At 41.0% G+C, this 19,672-nt stretch overlaps 1 protein-coding gene and 2 long non-coding RNA genes across 4 annotated transcripts; 1 reads left to right on the top strand and 2 right to left on the bottom strand.

Annotated features, from left to right (window-relative positions):
• Positions 1–3,086: 3,086 nt before the first annotated feature.
• Positions 3,087–17,988, top strand: LOC145445612 (glutamate--cysteine ligase catalytic subunit-like). Of its 2 annotated transcripts, none has more exons than XM_080323811.1 (14): positions 3,087–3,335; positions 4,014–4,120; positions 4,253–4,369; positions 4,587–4,652; positions 5,398–5,508; positions 5,573–5,631; positions 7,552–7,757; positions 8,091–8,221; positions 8,286–8,407; positions 14,520–14,632; positions 14,737–14,934; positions 15,471–15,602; positions 15,669–15,805; positions 17,739–17,873. In XM_080323811.1, exons 1-14 carry the CDS (start codon positions 3,183–3,185, stop codon positions 17,740–17,742), a joined length of 1,656 nt encoding a protein of 551 aa, XP_080179937.1. In that variant the 5' UTR covers positions 3,087–3,182; the 3' UTR covers positions 17,743–17,873. The 2 variants fall into 2 exon arrangements, with proteins under 2 accessions (XP_080179937.1, XP_080179936.1); XM_080323810.1 differs by having other exon boundaries at positions 3,099–3,335; positions 15,669–15,792; positions 17,739–17,988.
• On the bottom strand, positions 9,204–10,156 carry LOC145445636 (uncharacterized). The gene is made up of 2 exons (XR_013917096.1): positions 9,939–10,156; positions 9,204–9,451 (listed from the first exon to the last, which is right to left on the bottom strand). It is a non-coding gene; the product is annotated as an uncharacterized LOC145445636 (long non-coding RNA).
• On the bottom strand, positions 11,120–13,697 carry LOC145445635 (uncharacterized). The gene is made up of 2 exons (XR_013917095.1): positions 12,642–13,697; positions 11,120–12,284 (listed from the first exon to the last, which is right to left on the bottom strand). It is a non-coding gene; the product is annotated as an uncharacterized LOC145445635 (long non-coding RNA).
• Positions 17,989–19,672: the final 1,684 nt, after the last annotated feature.

Genomic DNA, 19,672 nt, shown 5'->3' with positions numbered 1-19,672 from the left:
AACGGAAAGCGGGATCGCGAATAGAGTTGCAATGCTTCATTACTTGTTTCAAATCAATGTGCATATAATATCGAAATGGGACTGCGGGAAAGTTGGTAGTCATGTTTGTCAATCTATTTCAATTCAGACTATGTCAAAGTCCAAATATTTCATTTTGGATTATTTGGATTTACCTTTAGTACACCCGCGAATGGATTTAAAGTTGGTAAATTACCAAAATGATTGAATATTATCGGGTTAGAGATAGTTGGTATTGATTCTATAACTGTTAAAACAGCGGCGTGGAATGTGTGAATAATTCAATGTGACTGAAAGTCGGCGTCAGTAATATTCAGGTTACGGTCGAATCAGAAGATCACGTTAAAAAGATTTCTCGAATTAATTAGAATTGTGCCGGATCAACACATTCAAATACGAATCAACTTGAGCTGTGTAGTAAGTTTCATTTCATTCAATTGATACATTGCTTGAATTCTCGCATGATTCTTATCATACAACTAAAGTCAAACACGGACAAAGTGTCAAAAACATATAGCGACCATACCAGAAAGTGTCAAATTGTTGGTTTACGAATCACCGTCTGCGACGACTCTGTGACAAACTAATTACGGAAATATTACCTTGTGAGCGGGCATGAGGGATCGCTTTGTCTGAAGCATTACCCTGTGAGTGTCGTAGGATTTTAAAATGATATCACACCCTTTTGAATAAGCGTTCACTTCACAAAGGATTAGGGTTAGAGCGGAAATAAGTGACAATTTGTCGCTATTCAAGTTGCCGACACTGGCGGTCTGTTATTCGTTACTTATTAAATCGTACGAGTGAAATCAAGCTCTGTGTCAAACTGCTTACGAAAATTTCACCGCGTGAGCGATCGATATGCCTGTAACATCAAGTCGCGTATGTCTGAGACATTATCTTGTCAGCGAACGCAGGGTTTGCAAACTATTTCACACCTTTTTGGAGTGTTAGTCTGTGAACGCGGTTATTGTTGGTATTCGAATCGCCGTCTACGCCGGTTTTGTGGTAAACTAATTACCAAAACATTACCAAGCGACTGATTCCTAGATTTAGCAAACTATTTCACACCCTTTTTGGTGAAAGTACGACATGCCGCTAGCATTCTATCAACGAAAGTACGAATCATCGCCGCGCCCATAAGAATAACGATATATCGAAGTCGCATTCACCGCAAACGTTGGGATTAACTCGAATCGGTCATATATAATAATTTGTAATATACACATTAACTAAGAATCAATCACGTGACTATTTACTATTCCTGATACTTCTTCAACACAGCGCGAGAGTTGCCTATACCCGAAAGTACGATATGCCGACGCATCCATAAGAACACACAGCGAATCACCACCACTGCCTATACGCGAAATACGACATGCGAAAGTACGACGTGCGACAGATGCCTATACCTAAAAGTACGATGTGCCAACACGAGTTTTCAATACGATATGCGACAGATGCCTATACCTGAAAGTACGATGTGCGAGCGCACCCATAAGAACGCATTACGATGTGCGACCGAGAGGGGGGTCCAAAAGTACGATGTGCCACCACGAGTTTTCCATACGATGTGCGACCGCACCCATAAGAACCCATTACGAATCGCGAGCGATCATACCTACTACTCACGCTCAGGGTCATGTTTAGGCAACCGAGTTCAGCAGCAGCGCCTACCTGTAGTAGGCTGCGGTTTATAATTACCTAGAAGCCTTGCAATAAATCAGTCGTTTAATATGACATGAAATCCAAAGTAATTACACGCATGCATGAATTACTATGGATTATGCTTCCTGAGTGAAATTATTCCAGGAGGTGGAGGAAATTGCGGACAATCTCGGGTGCGCCTTGTTAAAGGTGTTGGCATTTCAGGACTATTGGAGTTGCAGTACCCTGATATCTACAATCTACATTCTACAAACTATACAAGCGTTTACCTCTACAGAGTGTGCGAAACATCGCACGATGAGGCAAAACAAACGGATGATCAAATACAGCATATAATGTTGATGTTTTGGTATCAAGGTCGATATAGGATTACACTGACGAATTATTTCCAAAGTTACGGAAGCCAAGTGTGACTACGACTACAGACCGCAGGAATTCACTATACATTGTACATTGTACTCAAAGTACGCGAGTGCAAAAATGATATCAAACCAAATTTTGTAATACAGAGGTCGGCACATTTTCATGATCAAGCCATATAACGTCGTTACCACTTTTCTCCGTGACTTCTTATTGGCTATAATAGCTGGCACAAACTAACCACATGAGATCGCGCGAAACACCAAAGTTATTTTTTGTTGCAAGAAATTCAGCAACTATTAAATAGGCTACGTATCCCAAGATCGCTCTGGTGCGGTCGCAACCCACATTTATATTCTTCGCGACCCATACTTAAAGAACCCCTGAAGTAAAACTTGCTTGAGTATTATCTTCGTATTACATTGTCACGACTCCCAGTTAGCATGCGGGACTCCATTTCCGATTAATGCGCGGCGCAAAATTGCGCGCTGTGTTTTGACGCGAAATGGACGACAATCCTTAATGTCTTCACGGCGGAAACTCACGACTTTTGAAGCATGACCTGGCCGATATAAGAGATCATGGTCGAAATCGTCAGCAGAAGACATTGAAATTAAAAAAACGTCTTTTAATTGGGACGCAATTCACCAAATAACAAATGTCATTCACATGAAACTCCATCGTATGTATAAGTAGCCGACGTCTCACGATTTACGTCGAGCAGAGCGAGACGCGAGGCAGATGCAAATCATTTATAGTTCTGCTGCAGAATGAAAGTTGCGAATGTATAACGTCAAGTCATTTTTTCTCGCACATGTAACAGGCTTTACCGCAAAGATATTACGACAGGCACGCACCAATTGGTATATCAAGCCTATTTATGCGAGTGTCATAACGCAAATGGTGCCCGTGAACCAAACTAATAAGGGACTGGTATCGTATTCAAAAGCTCTTTTAACTTCTGTTTGAACGTGTGAGTTTGATATAAGCTAAAATCTACCATGCTGATTCCAATCGTCACGCAATCAAAACCATGGATTATGGATCCACTATTAGATGCTGTTTTGAATATTCACGTTTTCCTTCTGTTTCTCATGTTGGTATAGCAGACGTATAGATATACTGTGTCCAGAAGTATGAGCCCGAATCCGCCTTTTAAAAAGATCTTGACTTGGGAAGAAACACTGAAACATGGGGATTTCGTCAAGAAATATGCGCTTCAACAGTTCTTGGAGGCATACCACAGGACGATGCTAAGAACGCCAGATGAACTGAAATACGGAGATGAGGTGAATGGATATTGGATATATAATGAATGTTGCAGTAAAAATATGCGGAGTACGTAAAAACAGTGGCACGATTTAATTAGAACAATAAATGGGTATATATCGCCTAAAAATACACTACTTCCAGAATGGTTAAAATTCCAGTTCTTGAAACTATATGCCCAATAAACCTATATTCTGATTCCACGTATAGAAGAAGTCGTTGTGGAAAAGGAAAACCGTGACTTTGAAGGAGTACCAGTCTCAACACTATTTGAGAGAAGACAGATATACCTAACAATATGCAGGGATATCGGTTGGCCTATGCTATCAGAGTGCACTGAACGAACACGAATACACCCCGCACTATCCGATATATTGCTGGTATACGCTCCTGAGCTACGATCTCGCTTAGCCAGACCTCATTGTCTCGACACGATGCCAATATCCCAATGAAAAATTGAGGCTGATTGTGGGGGCTCCAGTGTCGTGAGCGGAATAAAATTTATATTTTCGTGATCAGTACAGCGGCAGCTTTCGATTGATACCCGTTTTGTCAAATTTAATTCTTGGCAAGGCGGTCAAAAATTACCGTCAAATTGCCTTTAGCCAAAAGGAAAGCGTGACGTCGACCAATTTCACTGAGCCGTGAGACTTGTCCACACCATAGAGTCTATTATTTAACCGTCACTGATCGTTTAGCTGGAATGCTACTTGATCGAATTCGACAACGCTAAACAAGCCGCCCGCTTACTTCTAAATGGAGAGCAGTTTTATGACAGCGTGACTCGCTTTCAGCAGGAAGGAAAGTAAGAATGCTGTGTACCAACCATAGTGTAACTTGTGATACTTGGTATCATTTTGCTGCAAGTTATTTTTTTGGGGTACAAAGCACGAAAATCAATGCACATATCGATTAGTTTCGTGTCATTTGATCGCAGCGAGCTGGCTGGAATCTGGGCTCTGGAATATGCGAGTTTCCAGATCGAAAGTACCCCGGCGAAGCCTTTCGAAGGCCTGTCAGGACTTGGGGACGTAGAAAGGAATATGAACGACAGGTTAGCTTGTATTTCCAAGACCAATCTGGAGGTTTCGTACGAATATATGTTTACTGTAGTTAAAGTTACTGATGGGTTGGCAGGCTTTTCGGAAATCGTAACATTGGAATATGCTTTCGCTAGCACACAAATATCATGTCGTTGCTTTTTTCGCATGATTTACGCGGTTAGGAATTACTGATAAAGAATATTGAACTTATTCTTTTGCCACTTCCAGGAGACGGGAAGCTCGGGCAATGATGAAGGAGAATGAGAGACTTGTAACGGTGCCGTCTTTCCCAAGGTAACGCGCTGTCTAGAAGTAATTTACAAACAAGCGCTATAATACCCATCGCGTTTTATGGCGCGGAATTGAAAATGCATGAGCATAACGAGCCGATTAGTAGGGCTGGTTAGGAACAGTCGTAGTCACGGCATGGACTACGGAAAATTATATACTACAATATTGGACCATGTTGGACTATAAGTACTCGATATTTACACATCCGTAGTTTTATTGGGTATGAAATTTATATAGCAGGCCTAGGCCTATATATATTAAAATTTATCAAACTAGGCCTACTTCCACCAATCAGAAGTTCCGGTTGTGATATGTTGCATTTTCATATCGGTCAAAATATGTTATAATAGTGATATTGGTATCTGTTACAATTCTGATATCGACCTAGTTCTGATTAGCATACTGTCACAGAATTCGTTAAACGGCAACTGTAGAAATGAGAGTTACTTTGGATTATTTTGCCTCAAGGAAATGGGATTCGGGCATAGAACATGCATTTCAGCAGATTTTGATTTACTGTACATGAAATTTCTATTGAACTTTAATTGATTTTCGTGTCCCGATTCGTAGAAAGTTCATAGCAATATACCGGATGGGAATCTGGATTCGGGCTGAATTCTCAAAACATGGACTGGTCCGCCAATCTTTGTGGTGATATGAAAAGGGCCAGCTGCTCGTGACGTTATGAGAACAGTTTTCCAAGCGCAGTTTATTCACGGTCTGGTACATAACTCGTTTATCACGATAGGCTCGGATGCCCGGGTGCGCTGGCTGGCTGTCAAGACACTTCGCTGAATGGCCCGCTTATGGATTCCATCTTTCTTCCCGATTCCACCGTCACTCCGGAATTGATGATGACGTGAGGCGAGACATACGATAACATATTCATCAACTAAGACGCTGATGCGTTGAAACATCTGCAGGGCGTATGCCAGCAATATTCGTTCAAGACGGGGCGGTAAAATGTCGCTAAATGCTCCAGGTAGTATTCCTTTGAGTTTCATTAGTGGATTAGTAAAATACGTATGCGCAGAGGTGCACCATGGGGAAAAGGTTCCATATAATGTTGTTCAAGTCAATCTACATAAGCAATCAACCAATCCTCCATTTTATAATTCACCATCAGTTCAAAACACCCCATGAGTTACAATTCTTTTCGAAAGAAAAAGAGAAGTTCTAAAGCATCAGTGGTTATTAACCTTTACTAACCAGGAGAACCCATAAGCTAATCAGCAAGCCTTTGGCGGACCCCAAAATGTCACCGTGTCACAAAAACAAGGATCTACCACACCACAGACTTCACACACACACACACACATTACCACATAATACATTACTATAGGATAGCGGTGCACAAAATGAACTGTGCAATGGGCATCAACAACCGTGTTAAAAGAACAAAACCAATCAAGCTTCATTTTCGCACTGAAACAAAAAAAACTACGATAAAAATTTACTGGAAATCAGTGTGACTTATTTCTGCTGTGTAGTGTAAGTCGGGTGTGTGCCTTTACCTCCGACGAACCCCTGAGACTGGCTTAGCGAACCCCTGGCTTGCGTAAACCCCGGTTAAGAAGCACTGTGTTCAAGACGTAGGAAGAAAGTTTAGGGGTTTCCGATGGTTTTCCAGTCATCGCAGAGTCGGATAGGCCATATGACACGTATCACCAACCATCACAGGCTTAATTTCCAGTGTTGGGATCAAGTCACTACCTTCGAGTCACGAGTCATTTCGAGTCATTGCACATTTCGACTCGAGTCAAGTCAAGTCAATCGATTTTCGAAGGTGACTCGAGTCAAGTCAAGTCAGTCGATTTTTGGAGGTGACTCGAGTCAAGTCGAGTCAAGTCAAGTCAAGTCAAGTCAAGTCACGAGTCAAGTCAAAATTCAAGTCAAGCTGCCTTTTAGAAGTATGAAGCATGATTACGTCATTGCATTTCGCTAGGTCTCTGAATAACAGATTGATTGGTAATTGATTCTGATCCGATGAACGAATATAGAGTTGAATATACATGCAATAAGGGGCTGTATCGCTCACATATACGTAGAACTGTTGAACTACTTAAGTAATTGCATAGCCTCATTTTATAGTTACCAGCCAAGATAGAGAATCGTGAAACGATTCGAGGAGATGCAATACAGTACCCATTTATACATATTGATATGATATTATTCGAGTCTGCGCCAATGGTTGAGGAGTATATAAACTATATTCGATATCAATTTCAATCAAACAAGAGGTTCGGTTAAGGTAAGAACAGAGAACACAAATATATATTTTGCTATAAAATTACTTTACTACTAGTTTACGACAACGTAAGCTGTAGCTTCGATCACTTCGTTTGTGGTCAATATCTTTGTGAGAGAATATATTGGGGGGGGGGGGGGCTCAGTAAAACACACGATCATTTAATGATCGGTCGCTCTCATGGGTTACACAGAAGTTTGGCGAGCAATCCGAACAAGATGCAAGATGCAAGATAAGGTGATTTTTACTTGATGACTTGAAATTGACTCGTGAATTTTGCTCCGAGTCACGAGTCAATCCACATTTCTGATACGCCGAGTCAAGTCAAGTCAAGTCATTTTAGCAAAGTGACTCGAGTCAAGTCAAGTCATACGAAAAAGGTGACTCGAGTCTGACTCGAGTCAAGTCATGACTCGAGTCATCCCAACACTGTTAATTTCTGAACTAAAAGTGGCGTCGCCTATAATGTCTTGTTCGCCTAAATCTAATTACAGCTCCAGTCATCATTGCAATGTCGATTTGCCCGGATACTAATATTGAAAAACAATCGCTCGACATTGTTAATTTGCGCTGCCCTGTGCCCATAGCGCTCATGCGGTATAAGTCAAGCTAAAGTTTAGATTTGCAATTCACACGAAATTGTGTTGCGAAAAGTATTTCAGGATTGCAAGACACCGAAACCGTTCTTAGAAAGTTTTGCGAGCCACGCAGATCGAGAAGCTTCGCGCGCAGATCACGTATATATGGATAGTCCGGTGTTTGGCTACGGATGTTGCGCTCTGCAAGTAACGTTGCAGGCAAGAGATTTGGAAGAAATGAAATTGCTTTATGATCAATTAGGAGCGGTGTCTCCGATCATAGTGAGTATACTACTAATAGATTGGCGTGCTCTTTTTCATTTGAATAAATTATGCAGATAATTGTCTTTGTATATTAAAGAGACATCATAGTGGCCTAATGAGCGGTAAGCTTCGGTGTCAGAAGTCTACTACAGTTATGCCTTACCATCCTCTGAGCGTTCTATAGCCTTATGTTTATTCGACAAACTGTTGGAAGTATAGCCTGGTTGTATAAGTCAGCCTCGAAAATTGACACGATATCAGTGAATGCCACTCCTTCTCCACGTGCCGGTCAAGTCATGCCATCTATGGCACAAGAACAGCACGGCCACACTATACTACGTTTGAACACAGAAAGCCTTGTGCGCATCAGCGCCAATTTTCCGCGGCTTCTTGGTGGATGTAGACACAAGATGGAGAGTCTTAGTTCAGGGCTCTGACGATAGAACAACCGAAGAGCAAGAAACTGTCATCTCTGGCGAAAGGTGATTGCATCTGAAATGCTTGAAAGGAGACGAAGTCAGAGATTAATGTCACTATTTTCTGCAGTCGATGCCCCGTCTATCCGAGATGCTCATCAATAAGAAACTACATTTCGAAAAAGGGTCAAGAGTATAACGATTTGCCCTTTCCGGTTGATGAGGAGGTTCAGAAGACTCTTATTACAGCAGGTGTGACCTCTAGGGTTGTTCAAAAATAACTTTTTTTCGGATACCAGCCATTCACTGATTAAATTGCTAGGTTACTCTAAAAAATGCAGCACACCAAATTTGGTTCAATTCTAACAAGTATAAGCTGCCGCAGAGCCAATTAAAATTTTCAATTTATTAAGAAATATTTTAAAAAAATCAAAGTTTTCTGACATTTGTTGAGTTGTCTTCAAAAACGATGCAAAACAAATTTGACCCAATTCCAGCTAGTAGAAGCGGAGTTATTTGAGTTTTTCGTTCATAATTTTTGGATTATCATTGATTGGTGGATATGAATGGTATGAAATTATATTCATGAATTATACATGTCAATTGAGTTTATGCCTGAAAAACTAGTTTCAAGCCTACCAGCACTGGCGAGGGAATTGATACGATACGGTAGACCTGAGATCAAAGTTATTGTAATTCGAACCACAAATAACTTCGAACGGCTACCACACTGTAAAAAATAAAAAACCTCGATTTACCGCGAAATGTTTGGAAGTACGGTAGCCAGACATTTCGTGGTAATCTAACATTACCGTTAGTCAATGTAAATTTAACTTACACTCGTCCGGTAATCTCACTTTACACGCCAGACTGTAATGTTACAGTCACCTCCGGTATATCCAATCTACATGTTCCCCTGTACATTTGCGATCGAGACTGTCATTTAATCGCCTACCTACCTACATGCTGTCCCTGTAAATCAGGATTACATACCAGCTTGTAAATTCACGTACATCCATACCTATCGCAAAGCAACCCGATGCAAAAATATCGCAACATTTTCTTCACATCCCCAAAACGACATTGGAACAAACTGTATATTCATTCATGATATCACGATGAAGTGGTTATCGATGGAAAAATATTGCTGCTGGAGGTCTAATTCTTCTTTAGGAGACATGCAGTAACACGAGTGGTCCCAAGAAAACGTGAATTAATTCCACCACCGGCCAAACTTCCAATTGTTTCTTTTTCTCGTTCTCATTGCTTCTGTGTAACTAGTATCTTGCAGTTCCACTAAAAAGAATTCATGCGTAAGTCGCTATATAAAGCAAAGTTCCTAACCTGGACAGTGGACACTGGACATGACATTATAAAGACTAAGACAACTAGGCTAACAAAAATATAACATGTTTTGAAGTACCGGTACTGGCACATTGTGTGATGACGGCTCCGCCTTTTACATGACATAGCAGAGATTAATGACTTACTTTATCTTTGTATTGAAGCAAAAGGTTCCTAATTTAAGGTGGCATGTGTGGCAAACAAATCCAGCAGTGGATGAAAACATCTCTATGCTACGGCCCGAAAATGACATTACCAAGCCAGCAGTTTCAACTCCTCCGCGGTGGAGTATGTGGTCACTATATAAGTCGACAAATATCCCAAAATAGAGCAGAGAATGCAGCGAATGAAATATATCAATCATAAAATCTAAGTCATCAAGGGCTGGTGTGCAGAGTCAGGTATTCACGGTAACAAATACTATGTAGTACAGTATTACCTTTTAAGATGCGTATTCCATTCAGCATTCCTTGGAATCTTCAACGATCGTGTCCACTTTCTTCAAGCACAACAAGCTTCGCTCCACCCCTTGCTCAAATCTCACTAATGGCCATTGGCCACTGGCCAGAGCCAGACGACACTCAAACGATTTCGAAATAAATGGTATTTATCCGCTGACGCATGACACCAATAATATTTACTGGCCACGTTATAATGTTTGATCTGGTCGTTTTTTCCATACAGAAACATTTATCATTATATATAGTCCCTTTTTCCATCTAATTTCGTGTAGATTGATATTTATTCCATGTGTTGTTCACTACTTACTGTACTTACTTAACCAGACGGTGCTTGTGATGTCACAGTTGTGCGTTGGCTGTTTACTACGAATCTCAGAAAAGGCAGTCACCTAATGTAACCTATTACAGGTCGCCTTGTCCGCCATTAACAAATGGTCAGCTGAGCATGCGGTGCTGATATTTCTAGTTTCCCCGAACAATATTATACATCCTGAACTAATTTTCTAACTTATCAGTCTTATCCGTGACAACGAATGTAACCAGCGAGACTGGCCGTACAGCCATTGCCTTATAATATAATATGGCTACGGTGTACCACATTAGCTACGATTGTCAGTTATCTCTTGTACCCTACTAAGCTTAAATTGATACTAGGGCCAACAATTTCGGTATGACAGACCCCAGTCTCGCAAACGAGGTTCAATCAGATCAAATCACCTCTAGAATCATATATCAGTAACATTCAGTTCTACGTATACATTGGCTGCAGCGATTTTGAAGCTAATCAATTTTGCCAATAGCCCGGTAAACTGCAGTAACGAGTAACTGTCAGTAATTTTGCGAAGAAATTCTGGTAACTTACTTTACAGCTATATTAAGGTAATATTACACAGGGATATATAGAACTCCGGGATGACTGACTTCATTTTGGCCTTTACCTAAGTAGGTCCAGAAAGTTACCTGCAATCTGCCTCGAAATATCCACTTTTCTGCAAGCTAGCTATACAGCTTTTTCTAGAATAACGATCCTCAACCTTTTGCGGAATAGTTAGTAAGCTACACATTCTTCCCTTATCACAACCTTACTGCTGTATAGCCAACCTAATAGAGTATGACACTGCTGTATAGCCAACCAAGTAAACTATGACAACTCTGAATTTCAGTAAATCATGAATGTGTTTAATTTCTACACATCATATAATTTGCATCAGGCGATAAATAACAGGGTGAATAACGAATAATATCAGTGTCTTCTACCTATTTACAAGCCATTGTCGGAAACCTTGCAGCTGGAAAGGGGGGGGGGGGTTAATATGATTGATTAAATTAACCGTTTCAATTAGCGTTAATCGACAATTACCATGGAGTATAGGGTTGCATTTAAAACAAACATGTTTAAAACCAGGCCCTTGTATAAAACATACTTTTTTAAGCCATGACGTCAAGAATATTCAATAGTGACGTCATATTGGATTGACATTGACAATTGAAAATATAGTGTAAATATAGCTCCTTTGACGAAATATCTGTGCTATTGCTGTTGAACCGACTATTTTGAGGGTTCCAGCCATCCCATATCGATATTAGTCGGCTATATCGGGTGGTAATCGTCTGTAGGCTCATACAACACGTATTTTGGGAAGTATTTACACAATTATGGCATAATTTTACAACTTAAAAAGAATTTTTTTCAAAAGGCCTTTGTTTAAAACACTGTTTAAAGCATGTTTTAAATATAGTGTTTGTTTGTTTTAAATGCACCCCTACCATGGAGGCTTTCCAATAACGAAAAGATAGCACGGCCTGTAAGGACTTGAAATTGTGATAGCATGCATTGTCAGCTTCTATGTCACTCAATGAAAGTTGATCAAGAAATCAACACACCATTGATACTTCTCTTCAGGTTCAAATGTAGCCAGGGTAGCAGTTTGGTACATATCATTATCAATTTAAGAAGCATTCGGTAGACCCAGTTGTTGAATTCAGCTGATATTTTGTTCACCGAGAAATGGTTTCATGACCGCAGTGAAGACATTGCCACCATGGCTTAACGGTACATCACGAATGGGCCTCCTGAAGCATTTCATGCCATTTATCAGTTAAGAAAGATTCAGTATCATTGTCTTGCAGATTTTCCGATAGAGCGATAGATGATTCCATATCAAAAAATCATCTCGGTGAGGAGGCACGAGATCCAAATATCCAGATCGTGGCCATCTTTGCCAAGATTTCAATGGAATGTGCCCAGTATAATATATCAGGATATTCATATTCACTGTTGACGTGATGCAAATGCTGGAACATCGCGTTTGTTTATCCGGAATCTGCAACAAAAATAAACAAATGATGTTTTTAGAGACACAAATTAACATTAAGAATACATATAGATGTATGCAGACTTGGTCAGTAATGAAGAACTTCTACTTCATTGCAGTACTCAAGTAGGTGTTGCCTATTTTTGAAGATACATCTTGTAATTTTGAAGCAGCCATCTCCAAACTTAAGTACCTTGCATGCATTTCACTTTCTACAGCTACTTGAGGAAGTTTAAATACCAGTATGCTCGGGAATACAACTGTTACTTGAGTAGCAATGCAGACTACTTTAACCACATCAGGATTAATGTAAATCCCTCATTTATAATAACGTATCACAAGAATCAGCCAAACTTACAAACTTACCTTGGGCCGACTGAGGAGAAGTCCATGCGTTATTGCGACGATTTGACTAAACCTTGCAAATTGAAAGCAATCTTCAGAGTTTTCTCTTCCTCCATCGTACAGGCCTATAGCCTATAGGCTATAAGTGTTTATATGGTAAAGACAGGCAGTATCTCAGGGTCGTATCGTGTCCTGACGATTGTGTTGGCTTATCCATTAAAGGGAGTCGGCATCTTCATGGCTTCAGTAAGAGCAAAAGGTCAACAAACGCTGTGGCCATATACTGGGAGTCAGCCATTGGCAGTTCACACTCAGTGCACTTCCGTTGAAGTATAATTCCAGTACTGTAGCATTGAGGTGCCGTTCATTAACAAACATATGCCTGTCTTGTTTTACCAGACATGTAACTGATGAATAGTATCTGTAACAAGAGATTGGATTCAACAGTTGTTATGGACACTTACAACTGCAACGACCTTGACGTGTTGTGTTTGTATTAGATTCAAATGTTAGGTTATCCTTAATTGAAATGCCTCTTGAATCTTGCACACCGGTGGTGTACTCAGTGGCTCCAATTCTTACTAGGAATAATCCAGCAATGATCTGGAATAACGGTAAGCCTGCAATACCGGAACTACCTGCATATTCACACATTAATCTATAGTACAAGATCTTAACCGACGAAGTCCCTCCTAACGGTCGCCTTCATAGTTGACACGGCACAGTGTAAATGTACACTTGTACTTGTACAATGTACAGCCTTGGATGGTGACATACATTCGCATAACATACCGCAAGGCGTAATCAAAATCATACTGCGGATATCAATGTTAACGTTGGAAATTATTCTACATTTTGTTATCTTCTCACAATTATCAGCGCAGCAAAACATGTTACATAAGATACTACAGAAGCAGAGATATTCCGAAGGCGAGTAAATGACCGTACCGGTATACCGGTAAATTGCTGCTGAAGGAATAGGGCTAATACCGCAAAGTTTCAGACTACCTGAACATCTCATAACCTAGTTAACCTCTAGCTTCATATAATAACATAAACTTGGATATTATATACCTCTACCGCTCTCAAAAACTTAAAATTACACACAGATGATGCGGCTGAATGGAACGTGCATCAAAACTGAATGCGCGAATCTGGACCCACTTAGGTAATACCGCGATGACGCAATTGACGCAGTCAGCCATCCCGGAGTTCTATATATCCCTGATATTACATATCAAAACGTAAAATTACAAGCTACGCACAGTAATTGGCTGCGACCGGTAATTCGTGGCAAAATTTACAGAGATTTCCCAGTAAATCTACCAGATTTTTTACAGTGCATGATTGATAACTAATTGCATTGTGATGTAATATGATAGCATAGCATTATTTATTATCATTAATGAAATAGTAAAATGACACGTGTGTCACATAGTCATCATTCATCATCAGTCACCACAAGATTGCGATATAATGAAAAGATAGGAGAGTGTCGAAACGAATTGCGGTGTAGTCTTTTAATCAGACACCCACCGTGGCCTGCAGCATGTATATATAAATATGAGACGTGTACACATGATTTAAGAAAGCACAAAATAAAAGAAAGCGGCGTACCATCATTAATGAAATGTATCCGGTATCGCGCAGTAATCCAATCGCCTTATCAACTACCACAAGATTATTGTCCGATTATTTCGATATTGTATAATAGGCCTACTACCAGGCCTATCTATGCATGCTTTTCTCGGGTCACTACAGCAGTGGAACTGCCTGCTATGTATAATATATACAGTATACTTTGTACATTGTATATGGCGATGTAACCGGCCCCGTCTTTGATGTCCACAAGCTTTGCCCGATAAATGCCGTCTTTCTAATTTCATTTGATCGTTGTAGGCATCAGCCAAGGGTTAGCCGCTCACATAGCGAACACCTTCACTCGCGATGTGTTGTTTATGTTCGAGGAAATGTTAGATTTGAAAGAGGACCACGACAACATTCATTTCGAAGTAAGTGTGACAGTGTGGTGAAAGACGCATTAATTAGCGTGATTTGATTATTTTTTAGTTACGCGAACTTATACATCTCATTCTGTATATCCAACTTTCTACAGTTTCTACAACTTCTTAACTGCCAGGCAGTTCGGTTCAAGCTACCTCCGCCCAAAGCTGACATGGGTTGGAGGGTTGAACTGAGGCCGTGCGATGTACAACTAACGGACTTCGAAAACGCCGCGTTCGTTACATTTGTTGTTCTGCTTTCTCGCGTCATCGTGCAAGGGAATTTGAACTTACTAATGGCCATCTCGAAGGTGAGAATCGCTTTCATATCGTAACAAATCAGCCACGTATGAGCGAATGGCTAGTCAGCGTGCAGATTCCAAACGGACATGGAAACCGGAATGGAAAAAAGCGGAAAGCGTGTCTAAAACAAGGAAACAGCGGAGATATTATTCATTCTTATTCAGTTATGGTTGTCTTCGTATGGCCATTAGTCAAGCATGAAATTCTGGCATGATCGGTAACAACGACGTACCACTACTTTTCTTACGAACTATACTATAATCTTATTCAATTTGTCATGCATTTCATACTCGCCTTGAACTCACATGGTGGGTGGACTTTTCCGATGTTTACATGCCCTTAGACACATTTCCGGATATGCTCCCCTGTCCAGACTTGTAGAGTCCGATTTCCCAGTATTCTGACTGCAATCCGAATACAAAGCCTGATTATTTGTGAATTATTATCGGATATGATAAGACTCCGAAAATTCTAATCTAGTTGGATTCAAGTGTTTTAACACGAAATTATATAAGCATTCGCTAAGCGGGTAGTTGCTCATCAGGTCGATGAAAATACGGAAGAAGCCGACATGAACGACGCTGTTCGACAAGGAAAATTCTGGTGCAGGCTGAAATCTGGCAAGGACGACAATGTCTACGAAAAACTATCGCTAAATGCTGTAGTAAATGGATCGGTACGTCTAATAAAGCTGCCTCAATTACGAATTAGATTTTGTTCACTCTGCCTTTCCCTTATCCAGGAAGGAAAGTTCGTTGGTCTCGTACCAGCGATCAGGAGATATCTCTCGTCCGTGTCCGATATCGAAGAATCGACTAGGCTGATAATCGATGAACATTTAACGCTGATATCGAAAAGAGCCTCCGGTATGCCTGTCATGTGAGATAAAAGATAATGCAGCACCATATATAGTCCCACTGGTAATTCTCGCAATCTGGAAAGCAGTGTTTTATGAGTGTCATCAATTTATAGTAAACTGCTATCTGATGCATCTATAGGGTTGCATTTAAAACAAAAATCAATTTAAAACTAACGTGTTTAAAACAAGGCCCTTGTTTAAAAGGAAATATACAGAACAATATAGAACAATATAGAACAACATAGAACAATATAGAACAACATAGAACAATATAGAACAACTGCGGGAACAACTGAATGGATATCCGGCCGGATTATTTCAATTTTAGCTGGATCCGGAACAATACTTTTTTGATACGGACTGAATCTTTGTTGATAATCATGACTTTTGTAACTAAACAACTAACTACCAACCAAACAACCACACGAAAGTATAACCGCCAAGCCAGTCCGAAAATAAGCGAGCCATATTTATAAATTCACGGAACCACCGTACCGTGTAGGGCGGAGCATGGACCGGGGCCAGATTATATATCCGGCGGGACTTTTTCATTTTTGGCCGGAGCCGGATCGGAGCCGGACCAGAGAATAGAAAAAAATGGATCGGAGTCAGACCAGTGAATTTGTCGATCCGCTTCGCACTATGGTACCCATATTTGACAACATTAAGTAGCGCCAGCGCGAAAATATTTTGAAAAAGTTGCATAAATTTCCAAAAAAATACTCTATGACTTATGTCAATTCACGAAATCATTTTGAGCCCCCTTTGAGATCGGTCCCCCAAATTGGGGGGTTTGGGGTGCGGCAGTTACGGTCCTGACTACCGATTGAATTCTGCTAGTCTACGACAACGTAAGCTCTAATCACTGTACGTTTTTGGTCCATTTATTTGTGACTTGCCGACGGAGTCTGAGTAAAACCAGGTTGCGCAATCGTATAGAACAGTGGTTCCCAACGTGGGCGATATCGCCCCCAGGGGGCGATTTGGCGATCTAGGGGGGCGAAAATGACGAAGGGGGCGATAGGGGGGCGAAAATGGACAAAGGGGGCGACGGGGGGCGAAAATAGCGAAGGGGGCGATAGGGGGGCGATGACGCGTCAAAACGGCTGACCTTTTTTTTTTTTTTTAGTCATCCACCTAGCAATTCGGAGAGAAAAAAACGATATTCGCAGCTCTGAGCGGAGAAAGATGACCCTTTTTTTTTTTTTTTTAGTCAACCCGCCGGTGATTACAGTCTGTATGCCCAATTATCGGTGCACAAAATTTTGGGGGGCGATGATTGGTGTTGACCTTGAAAAGGGGGCGATGGGTCGAAAAAGGTTGGGAACCACTGGTATAGAATGACTGGTTGCTCACATAACACATCAGCGTGTCGAGGGTATGTAAATGCAGGTACAGCGAGTTAGTCGACACCGATTATTTGATGACTTGAAATTGACTCGAAACTTTTGCTTTGAATCACGAGTAAATGCCCATTTTGAGACGCCGAGTCAAGTCAAGTCATTTTTCCAAAGTGATTCGGGTCAAGTCAAGTCAATTCATCTGAAAAATTTGACTCGAGTCATCCCAACACTGACTTGGTCCGACTCCAAAACGCTTCTTCTCAAGATATTGTCAAGGAGAAGTATATTATTCGAGTTGGCGTATAGTAGGTTAATCAACGGCCTTAATCGCAGAAGACTGTAATCGACTCTCGGCGCTAGCACGTTTATCCGGGCAAAAGAATTTTACCTCGAATCAGCAGACTAACCACCGTAACTGCACATGAATATTATTATCACCAAAACCCGTGCAAAAAAAAACGGTTTCATACTTTACAGTTTGGGTAAATTTCTAGTTTTGAAGGACCCCGGCCCGCCAAATATTTTTTGAAATTTCACTGGTCCGCGAGGTGAAAAAGGTTGAGAACCACTGATCTCTAGTATATCATTATGCATATATTATACTTCTCAGGTGACTATCTTACGACCGCTCAGTGGATGAGGCTGTTCGTCCGGTCGCACAAAGACTATCGCAACGACTCAGTCGTGTCGGAAGCGATATCCTACGACCTTATGGTGATGTGCGAGAAGATTTTGACGGGAGAAGTTGAGGATCCCCGGAAGCTTACCTGAATTCGTTGTCATAAATTGTCATAAATTGTCATTGTCGTTGTCATAAAATCCTTTGAAATCGTTGTCATTACACACATTTGGTTGCACAATGCGCAATGCCCGTAGTAGGCTACTATATGCACTGCACAATGGTCAATGTAACATAGGCATCGAATGTCCTCTCCGGCGACCAGATGAAGTTTCAGTCAATAATATTATACGGCAATCAGTGTGGGAGACCAGGGGACTTCATTGGGTTCGGTGTCTATAGATATACCATAGTAAACGGCTCAACTTCCTTCAACAAGGCAGTTCAAAGAATTTTTCGGCGTTGTCGATAGAAAATGGGAACGTTGCACAAATTGCCTAATACCCCCGTGGTACAGTCATTGTACTTGTACAATGTACAAGTACATGTTGTAAAGAAGGCCCATGTTTCAAACATTGGTGTTTTGAAAGTATTTTCATTTTGAAAACACCTCTATCTTCTACCACTATCATACTTGCTGCTATGCGCACGACTTCATTGTGATTGCGTGTGGTTTTCTGCTCTTGTTTAAATCAAATGAGACGGCGTCGATCAAGGATGCTGATGGTCTTGAGAGCATCATTGCTGAAATTCCATATCAAGGACCACATGGTTAATCAAACACCGTGGCTAAAATGCATAGTTGAATAATGACTATGCATGTGTTTGCATACAGATTAAAGACACACATATTTGTCAGTGTGTAATGGTGATGACCGCTCTGCAAACATTGGGCGGGTGTTGTTACTGTGCGGCCGTCAAAACTCCAATCTAAATCATCCGACATCGAGGTCTAATATATCCGCAGCCTATCAAATAGGATAAATACGGACCATATTCGTTGTAATCCACAAAGATAGATTCGTAGAAGTTTTATAGAAGTTGTACAATTTCATTTTCCAAACAGCAAAATCGAGTCATCAAGTCGCGATTGTGAGTAGCCAAGATAAGTCAGTTGATCAGTATGATGGTGAGTTTGGGCAAGTATACGGAAGAATTTGAAATTATCATGATCATCCGACATTGTAAATATCCAACAATTAACAGTTCTAAAGCGCTTTACATATTACTGGGCAAGTCGTGAGCCAGATAAGATGAGAAGAGCGGATTATTACCACGAAAACCAAATACCAAAGTCATCAAACGGGCATTGCTCGGAGCTGATGTCTGCCCACTAAATAGGCCGAGACATACTCCGGACCTGACATATGCGCAGTGTTTGTAGCCGAGCATGTCCAGCCCATTACTTGATATCTGTACACTATAAAGGTAGCCAAACATGCTTCGGAGCCGATATCTACGCATATGGGTCCTACACAGGCAACCCAGACATGATATCACATTGCAAATGATGCATGGAGATTGGGCTGAGATTGATTTGTTAATCATACTTAGCTGCGATATCTTAGTCTGCGGGTCTGACACAGATTTATGGATGATGTTTTGTTCAAGACGAAAGCGAATAGCAGCAACACCGCTAAAGGAGCTGCACACAGGATGTGGCAAGCGACGTGTTGCTAATTCAGCCCTGACAACGCGCATGACGGAATGCGGCGATTCTTTCACCCAAAGCGGCAATCGTCAGAGTTATAATTTATAACTTTTTAGTTTGCCGCTTCGACTGCATCGCGTACAGAGCTTTGTGTCTGGTGCATTTTTCGAACGGCGGCATGTCTGCAGTGTGTTCGGAATGCATTATCACCAGAGGATCAAGTCTGGGGTATGTCGAATGTGTGTTCGGAAGGTGTTGCCAGTCGAACATCATG

The sequence above is a fragment of the Botryllus schlosseri genome, chromosome 8, assembly GCF_051294905.1.
Source record: "Botryllus schlosseri isolate E-star chromosome 8, Bs_hap1, whole genome shotgun sequence".
NCBI classification, from domain to species: Eukaryota; Metazoa; Chordata; class Ascidiacea; order Stolidobranchia; family Styelidae; genus Botryllus; species Botryllus schlosseri.
This window is presented reverse-complemented; position numbering and strand designations above follow the sequence as displayed.

Coding starts and splice junctions, on each gene's coding strand:
- LOC145445612 (XM_080323810.1), top strand. CDS start 3,183: ATGAGCCCGAATCCGCCTTTTAAAAAGATCTTGACTTGGGAAGAAACA. Junction 8,408..14,519: donor GAAGACTCTTATTACAGCAG/GTGTGACCTCTA, acceptor TGATCGTTGTAG/GCATCAGCCAAGGGTTAGCC. Junction 15,603..15,668: donor ATGCTGTAGTAAATGGATCG/GTACGTCTAATA, acceptor TCCCTTATCCAG/GAAGGAAAGTTCGTTGGTCT.